This window comes from Bos javanicus, chromosome X, assembly GCF_032452875.1.
Source record: "Bos javanicus breed banteng chromosome X, ARS-OSU_banteng_1.0, whole genome shotgun sequence".
Taxonomy (NCBI): domain Eukaryota; kingdom Metazoa; phylum Chordata; class Mammalia; order Artiodactyla; family Bovidae; genus Bos; species Bos javanicus.
The window spans coordinates 3,965,084-3,974,143 of NC_083897.1; the positions used below are offsets into that span (position 1 = coordinate 3,965,084).

General features: G+C 47.2%; 1 protein-coding gene and 1 non-coding gene across 2 annotated transcripts; both read right to left on the bottom strand.

The window, feature by feature from the left end:
• Nucleotides 1-5,265: 5,265 nt before the first annotated feature.
• RPL39 (ribosomal protein L39) lies at nucleotides 5,266-8,853 on the bottom strand (the record flags this gene model as incomplete). Its single annotated transcript, XM_061408551.1, has 3 exons — nucleotides 5,266-5,470; nucleotides 6,931-7,034; nucleotides 8,593-8,853. Coding segments are annotated over 3 exons (414 nt in total), but the record flags the coding sequence as incomplete, so codon positions are not given.
• Nucleotides 5,915-6,048, bottom strand: LOC133243595 (small nucleolar RNA SNORA69). Its single transcript, XR_009735146.1, has one exon. It is a non-coding gene; the product is annotated as a small nucleolar RNA SNORA69 (small nucleolar RNA).
• Nucleotides 8,854-9,060: the final 207 nt, after the last annotated feature.

Genomic DNA, 9,060 nt, shown 5'->3' on the forward strand with positions numbered 1-9,060 from the left:
GAAAATGCCTCTGGCCTGGCCTGTGCTGTTGGTGTTGGCTTTTTTGGTGCGTTTTTTCTATCATTTCTCTCACTCAAAGATAGGTATCTTTGTCTTTATGAAACATTTCTAAAATATCTGTATTATCAGCTCTGCTGGAATCTAAATTATTCAAATTGGTCCGGAGAACACAGTTCCATTTAGGATCAGGTGAGTCCTGTCCTGCTGCTTCTAGGTGGCCTCGTCAGTGACCAGAATTCAAGGGCAGGCGTCGGCCCCGCAGTGTGTGGTGATAAGGTACCCCAACAGAGGGTGAGTGCTGGGAAGTTCTCACCTTTCCCTACTAGTTACGCCTGAGCTTTCACGATGTGCCTGAGTCTCCAATTCGTCCCCTAGCACCTTAAACCCCAGTTGCCTAGCTACCATGCATGCACGTGCACACACACCACTGGCCTCTTTGCGAACCTGGGTGAGGCCTTCCCAACTCCCCAGGCAAGTCATCCGTCCTTCACTCCTTGTAAACACACGTCAAGGCACACATTTTGTACTGCTCTTACTCCTGTATGTGTCCCTTTCCTCATTCATTCAACAAATTTACTGAGTGCCTGCTTTCCTCACTCAACAAATATATCTATTGGGCAGCTCTGTTATGCCAGATGCTGGTACATAAAAGCAATCAGCAATGAGCAAGACTGACCTATCCTTGTAGAGCTCAGTCAAGTGAGGGAGACAGACATCAATTAACTAACCACATATAGACCTTTACAGTTACAATCGGGACGGAAAGTCAAGGGGTGATTTAAGAGGTACTAAGCAGCAGGACCTGAGTAGATTGAGGGGAGAGGGGCAGTGAGGGAAGGTCACCGCCCGAAGGTGCAAAGTAGCTTGAGATCTGAAGGATGAATGGGAGTTCACCGGGTGAAGGGGGAGAAAGTTCCAAGTCAAGGGAATAACAGTGGGAAGGCTGAGGTTGGGTGGAGCTGTGCTTTGAGTGACCCAGAGGCCGGTGCGGCTGGATCCAACTTTGAGTGAAGAGAGGGTGGGAGCCACCCCTACTCCTTTGGGGCCATGTTAAGAGTGAGATTTTTCCCAAGAGTAGTGTGAAGGGTTGGAGGGGGGAGTGGTGATCCCAGCACATCTGTCTCAAGAAGCTGACTCTGGCTGGCTGCAGTGCTATTAAACCACGGTTTCTCAATTTCGGCACTATTGACATCTTCAGCCAGATAATTCTTTGTTGTGGGCTTCCCAGGTGGTAGAGTGGTAAAGAGACCGTCTGCCAATGTAGGAGACGCAGTTCGATCCCTGGGTGGGGAAGATCCCCTGGAGAAGGAAATGGCAACCCACTCCAGTCCAGTATTCTTGCCTGGAAAATTCCATGGACTAAGGAACCTGGCAAGCTACAGTCCATGGGGTTCAAAGAGTCAGACACGACTGAGTGTGCGTGAACACACATGTATACACACACATACTTCTCTGTTGTAGAGGATTGTCCTATGGATGTAAGGATGTTTAGCAACATGTGTGCATGCTAAGTCACCTCAGTCGTGTCCGACTCTGCAGAATCCTTGGCTAAACATCCTCTAGCTGCCACTGGCACCTCCCCTCCCCCCATATTTTGCAACCAAATGTCTCCAGACAGTGCCAAACGTCCCCTGAGGGGGAAAGTTGCTCCCAATGAAGAAGGATCAATTGGTTTTCTGAGGGTCTGCCACCTTCCCTCCCTGCATTCCCAGATGGGCATATGTGACATGCACAGGCATAGACTCACGGCATGCTCTCGACTGCAATACCCAGCAGGTCGTACTTGCTTCTGGCTCCTCAAATACTCATTTTACATAAGCATGGGCTTCATGTTTGCTTCTCTGGGCTAAAATACTCTCAGGGAAGTGTAAATGGTTAATATTTCACCCTGCTCTTTTCAAGAAAAATCAATTCCCTGTTCAACCTGGTTCTCATTGACATTCCTGCTGAGAGCAGTCACCTGCCATAAGTGACTCAAACTGTTAGTGGCTGTTAGCAGGAATGAGGATTGTGTAACTTTTCTTTTTTTTTTTAACCCTGGTCGCCACAATGAAAACATCAAGTCCTAACACTAGACTGCCAGGGAAAATTTTGAGAACTGTTTCACTTTTTTTAATCTGTAAAATGGGAGGATTATCTGGTAGAACTGATCCTTTACAGACATTACCATTCAATCCTTAAAGTGCAAGTTGCTCAGTCATGTCCGACTCTTTGGGATCCCATGGACTTTACAGTCCATGGAATTCTCCAGGTCAGAATACTGGAGTGGGTAGCCTTTCCCTTCTACAGGGGATTTTCCCAACCCAAGTCTCCTGAATTGCAGGCAGATTCTTTACCAGCTGAGCCACAAAGGAAGCCCAAGAGTACTGGAGTGGGTAGCCTATCCCTTCTCCAGTGGATCTCTGGTTCAGGAACAGAGCTGGGATTCAACTAGAGGCAAGTGTAAGGCCCAGGATTTTAGCTCTTTAGTCACCCTATTCCTTTCTTTCCAAGTCCTCAAGGGATTACTCTACTCCAAATGCAAATCCTGGAAATAGAAGGAAACGGGTCTGTATCTAAAGGCTGATATACAGCACCAATTCCACACCAGCTCTGCCTGATTCCCCCATGCCAACCTGCCCCTTCCCACCATCTTCAGTCCCTGTGTCTTATTTTTGCTTTATCCAGGCTTCCCAGGTGACTCTGTGGTAAAGAATCCACCTGCTAAAGCAGGAGACACAGGTTTGATCTCTGGGTCAGAAGATCCCCTGGAGTAGGGAATGACAACCCACTGCAGTATTCTTGCCTGGGAAATCCCATGAACAGAGAAGCCTGGTGGGCTACAGTTCATGGGGTCCCAAAAGAGTCAGACTGAGTGACTGACCATGAGTACAGCCCACACCAAAAGTTTTAGTTCTGCTCACTCCCCTTTATTCTCCCTTTCCCTAGTCATTGAATCAACTGCTTCTGTGCATTATTTACTTCATCCTCAAAGCCCTTTGAGGGAGGTCCCATTGGCCCCATGTTGCAGATGACACTGAGGCTCACAGCTGGTGCACCAACAGAACTGGAATGCAGACTCTGTAGTCCTGTTCCTCCAGACTGCCAACTTTTGGCCACGACTCTGCTGCTGCCTGCTTCTTAGGTCACCACAGGGTTGACTGTCTTTCAAAACCTGATCTTACACTGCACCTCTTAAAAGTAAATGTTAAGTCCTACACGTCTCAAAGCTCCTATTCCTCCCTTCAGGAAGTAAGGGATCTGGTCCATGGAGAGAACAAATACTGGGAGCCTGGCACTGCAGTCCATGGGGTCGTAGAGCCTGGTATGACTAAACAAGGTGGTGTGGAGCCACTGGATCCAGGACCTGTCCAACCCTAGGCTCAAAAGAAACAAACCCCTTTTACTCGGCCAACCAACCCATCCAAAATGTCTATCATTTTCTCTTTCAACTTTAACCCTCCTTTTTAAGGTCTGTAGAGAAAGCTCCCTTTGCCATGTGACCTTAGCTTTTTCACAAATTCCCTGGGCTTCAGGAATTCCCACCTACTCTGATTGGTAAGGCTGAGGTATCCCTAAGACTCCAAAGTGAAAGTGAAGTAGCTCAGTTGTGTCTGACTCTGCAACCCCATGAACTGTAACCTACCAGACTCCTCCCTCCACGGGATTCTCCAGGCAAGAATACTGGAATGGGTTGCCATTTCTTTCTCCAGGGGATCTTCCCAACCCAGATCTCCCGCATTGCAGGGGGATGCTTTAACCTCTGAGCCACCAGAGAAGCCCAAATGGTTAGTAATTTCCATCACATGACTGTCAATTGTTATCAAGTTCCTCTCCTTGCTGTTCAACACAGTGGCAGCTGTCTTTGAATATAAAGCAACGACTGATGCACTAAGAAGAAATATTTGAAACCTAGGATTCATCAACTAGAAAATGTGCTTCTAAGATCTGTTGGTAGCGCCCATGTTCCTAGGCTGGTTATTTGGCAGCCACTCTAAAACTTCTCAGAGAAGGCAATGGCACTCCACTCCAGTACTCTTGCCTGGAAAATCCCATGGGCGGAGGAGCCTGATAGGCTGCAGTCCATGGGGTCGCGTCGGATACAACTGAGCGACCTCACTTTCACACATTGGAGAAGGAAATGGCAACCCACTCCAGTGTTCTTGCCTGGAGAATCCCAGGGACGGGGGAGCTCGGTGGGCTGCCGTCTATGGGGTTGCACAGAGTTGGACACGACTGAAGCGACTTAACAGTAGCAGCTAAAACTTCTGGTGAGCACAGTGGTCCTTGTGGTCATGTGCCTCCTAGTGTGGTCCCAAGTCAGGGACCCCTTGGCTGTGTGTGGCCACTGCCCCCACTTGCTGCACTGACAGCTCCTGTCACTTGCTTTCTTGGCTTGCTCCAGCACAGGATCTGTACAAACTGGGTAGGCAGATAACACCAACAGGATCCCCCTTGCCCTGCTGCAGTCCCAGCCTAACTCCACAGGTAACTAGGGCATTTTAGCTCCCTCCAGTGATTAAAGAATCTGCCTGCCAATGCAGGAGATTTGATTCTTGGGTGGGGAAGATCCCCTGGAGTGGGAAATGGCAACCCTGTCTATTATTCTTGCCTGCAAAATCCCAGGGACAGAGGCACCTGGGGTCCAAAGAGTCAGACGCGACTGAGTAATTGAGCATGCATCTTTCCCAGACAGTAGCTATGGCCCATATATTGGCCTATTACTAGCCTAACATACATTTGTCTATCCATCCATTGGTTAATCCCAAGTACCTAGGAATAATGCCTGGTAGGTAAACTTGAATTTATTAAATGTCAAAAACATTTGATTTTTTCAACCATTTAAAAATGCATAACTTTAGTTCACAGACCATACAAAAACAGGCAGATCAGTTTGCCAAACCCTGGTCCACATCATAGAATAGCACATAAACATGCTTTTTATGGGACTTTCCTGGCAGCCAAGTGGGTTCAATCCCTGGTTGGGGAACTAAGATCCTGCATGTCTTGTGGCAAGCACCCCTCCCCCCACGGTTTATTTTAAAAAGGTGCTGCCTTCAGGTTCAAGGATGACACATACGTGTACTTCCTATAACAGTAGGTGTAAGAGCTGCTAGTTATAGGGAACAATAAGACAACAAAATTTTTAAAAGCCAGTTCCTATTTTACAAGCTGTACTTCTAAGTACTTGGTAGCTAGAGAACATTTCTATCCTTGGACAGGCCCATGTCCTAACTGACAGTATTTATTCAGTACGTCATCACAAACCATATAATACAATAACAATTGCAACGTTTTATATTTATTGCTGGGTCTCAGACTGATAGTGAGGAAATAACATCATGGGCCAAGCATTACAGTAGTGATGTTTTCATTGTGATCTGGCTGCTTAAAAAAGTGGTCTACATGTTAAGACCACTTCTCATAGACCCAGCTTGCTTCTTATAGACCCAGCTTGGTTCTTCTCCAATGTCTTCTCTTGGAGTTGTACCTACACAGAAGGAAATACCAAGTTACAAAGGCAGTCTGACCTCAAATTAGTTGCTCTTACTCACCATAAACTTTGCCTTAAAAGTACCATAAAAAAGTCATTGAAAGCAAAGGGTTCCATTTTCCCTTCTTTAGCAAGTTTGGAGTTCTTTTTGGAGAGTAAAAAATGATTTGCTAGATGTGTTAAAGAACTAGTCAAATCAATTTTTTACCTCTCAAAATGACTCCAGGCTAAGGAAAACACACTCGTTCTTTACTGGGAGTAAGTAGTAGAGAAGCTCACTTACTTTTGATTCAACAGACCTGGAGCAGACCCAGACGGAGATATATAACCCCAAGTACTAAACTAGATCAAACCAGTCATTCTACATAATGGGTTACATGTACATAAAAGCTCTTGCACAACGTTAATACATTAATATCCTCAGTCACTTCAAAGGCCATCAACTGTTCATGTCAATCTGTCATGATTTTACCCCCATAAATGGCAAAATCAAAAAACGATCAACACAGATTTTCTTTCAGCAGGATAATGTCAATACTTCCACAAAAGAAAGCACTGTAATTGCAACCTGCTTTCACTGCATTTTAAAAGTTAGACCACAGAGCAAAAGACCAGTGTCTGATAATTGCAGGCACCCCCTACTGAGCTATGCACTGAGCTTTACATACATTTCTTTCATTTCTCACAACTACAAAGGCAGGTCCTACCATCACTGGATGGGATACAGTAAACCAAAGGTTGCAATTAATTGGCCTATAAAGCTACAGTGGGTGGCGATTTCCCAGTGTCTAACTGGCTGTATAAACTAAGGAAATGGGCCTTCATTTTTAGCCCTGACAATTCACATCTCAACCTTGGTCTTCACATCAGCAAACTAATCCCACTTCTATTTGCCATACAACCAAATCAGACTTCTACACTAGCTTCACAATCTTGCACTCATGGGCTTCAGTGTTTATCTTGGCAAGGACTCACTTGCTAGGCCCACCCTACAGTGTCAGCTTAAAAATGCTTTGAAAATACTTTGGTTGAAAGAGTCTGATATCCACCTTTGTCTAGAGTTAACCTAGATGACCTTAGAGGTTCTTTGGAGAAATTCTAGTAATGTCTTTCTCTTAAAACCATCAGTTCAATTCTGTGGGGGAAAGCAAATCTTTCAATCTTCAGAAAAAATAAACACTTTCTGATCTTCTCACTGGGATGTGTAATGAGAGAGCCACCTTATGCTCTGGTTCAGAGGGAAAGGAACCAGAGAATTTACAAATATTGGAGGAGTGTCTGCCCCTAAGCCCAGCTGTGGACTGGCTGCTGTTCAGAAACCCAGAACCACATTAAAAAAAAAAAAAGAATTGCAGAATGGTGGCACAAGATTAATAAAACTGCATGTAACTTTCAACTGTGCACCCAAAGTAATCCTAAATTTAACAAAACACATGGGTGGGGGAGTGTGTCCTTACCTGATTTTATTGCCAGTTTTCATTCGAATCCATTGAGGAATGGGACGATTCTGCTTTTGTTTCTTGGCCAGGAATCGCTTGATCCTGAAAGTCTTGTGAGAAGACTGGGAAGGAAATGCAATTAATTTAACAGAAATACCAGAACTTATTCAAAAATTAGGAACTCTCTAAATCCAACAAATACTCAAATGCTTAACACATGCCCAAAACCCTCTCAATGCTAAACCCATCACTGCCCCTTGCTTTGTTCCTCAGATACAAGGCCTGGGTGTGTTCCAGTCTTCCCTGCTGTCACCCTAGGACTGAGAGGACCACAATCACTGAAGACTGGGACTAGAGCACATGGTTTTCACGAACAACTTGCAAGTCAACCAGCTTCAGTGCACTGTTTTGTACACCGGGTACTGGGAATCCCCTGGCGGGCCAGTGGTTAGGGAATCTGTGCTTACACCGCAAGGGGCCAGCTTCGATCCCCGGTCGGGAACTAAGATTCACGCAAGCCATGCGGTGCATTCAAAAAGAGAAAAAAACACCTTACACAAAGTCCCTAACATTTGGCAGATCTGTTCCAGCTCACCGACCATCTTGGTATTAAATCTAACTCTACTTAAAATGTCACTTTCCCAAGTTCCCGCTGTTTTTTGGCTTTCATAAAGAACTTGGGTCATCTAGTTAGTCGCTCAGTCGTGTCCGACTCTTTGCGACCCCATGGACTGCAGCCCACCAGGCTCCTCTGTCCATGAGATTTTCCAGGCAAGGATACTGGAGTGGGTTGCCATTTCCTTCTCTATTGGTCATCTAATCCAAACACTTCCCTCCCCGGTGTGCAGTAGAGTCCAGAGAAATGTCCTGAGTGCTGTTTGTCTGCCCGATGTGGCCCAACACACCCTTGCATAACAGGCGTTATTACAAAGGAAAAGACTACACTCCTCTCTCCCAGCTCATAGCAGCAACTGTAAATTTCTGTTAATAAAACTGTATAACACCAGATACCGATCCTCTCCACACCTAAAAGCATATACAGTTAAAATTTTCCAGGGTACTATCACGGGAAAAACCCAGTTTTTCCCACAGGAAAAATCCGCACGCAGCTAGCATTTTACGAAGAACGCCCGAATGACACACAGATTCACGCCGCATCACCCCTTGTCCCATGAGTTTAAACGGGGTAACGTTCAAATTCCCGAACAAAGGGCTAAAAAGTCCTATAATCTCATCAAGTCGAAGGATTCTGGCCCCCAAGTTAATAAGTCTTCGAAAACCAGCAGTCCACATTCCCTTTTCGATGACCGAAACATCCCGCGTGTCACTGACAACATCTCGAAGTCGGGCCAGTTTCTGGGATGCCCCTTCGACTTCTTGCCCCAGAAACACAGTTCGCTCTGGGAAAAACGGGAATCCCCGCCCGCCTGAGTAGCGGCCTGGAACAGAGAGGGCCCTCTCGGACCTTGCGGGGCCGGCACAGCCCGCCCTTCCCTAGGTGCTAGCTCGCTCGCTTCCCGCCAGGCCCTCAGGCTGGAGCCGAAGCCAAACTCCCTTCTCCCCTGGAAAAGGCCTTAAAAAGTGTCCCGCACCTCGACGCAGCCCGCGGCGCCGGGGAGCTAGCAGAGATCTCAGGTCTCGGAAAGCCACCCCAGAACCGATGGCAACGGATGGACTTACCATGGTGAGGAAAGAACTCAACCGCACATAGGATGGCGGAGAAGAGAAAAGAGGAGGAAGTGAGCGGAAGGACGTGTTTAGAAGGCGCCGCCGGGGGCGGGGCTTGGGTAGGTCACGCTGTGCGCCAACCAACGCCCTCTGGCGGTTCCTCTCTGCCCACGCTCCCGTTAGACCGTGGGAAACGCTTGTTCCCACGCGCTTGTTCGTGCGAAATGGAATTTGCTTTGCTTCAGTTCCGTAACTGGGTTCCTCAGGAGCCTGTTAGTGTGCCAGGGGCACCTTGTGTCATGGGTGAGGCAGACGGTCCACGATAAATGCCAAGGGAGAAACCCTTCCGAAGGCGGGAGGAGCAAGGGGGCGGGGCTGTCTCCAAAGAGGGCGGGGGAGACGTCATGTTCCAGCGCAAGGGACTTCGGTCCTCGGCTAGGGAGGGAGCACGCGAAGGGGCGGGGGCGGGGGCGGGGGCAG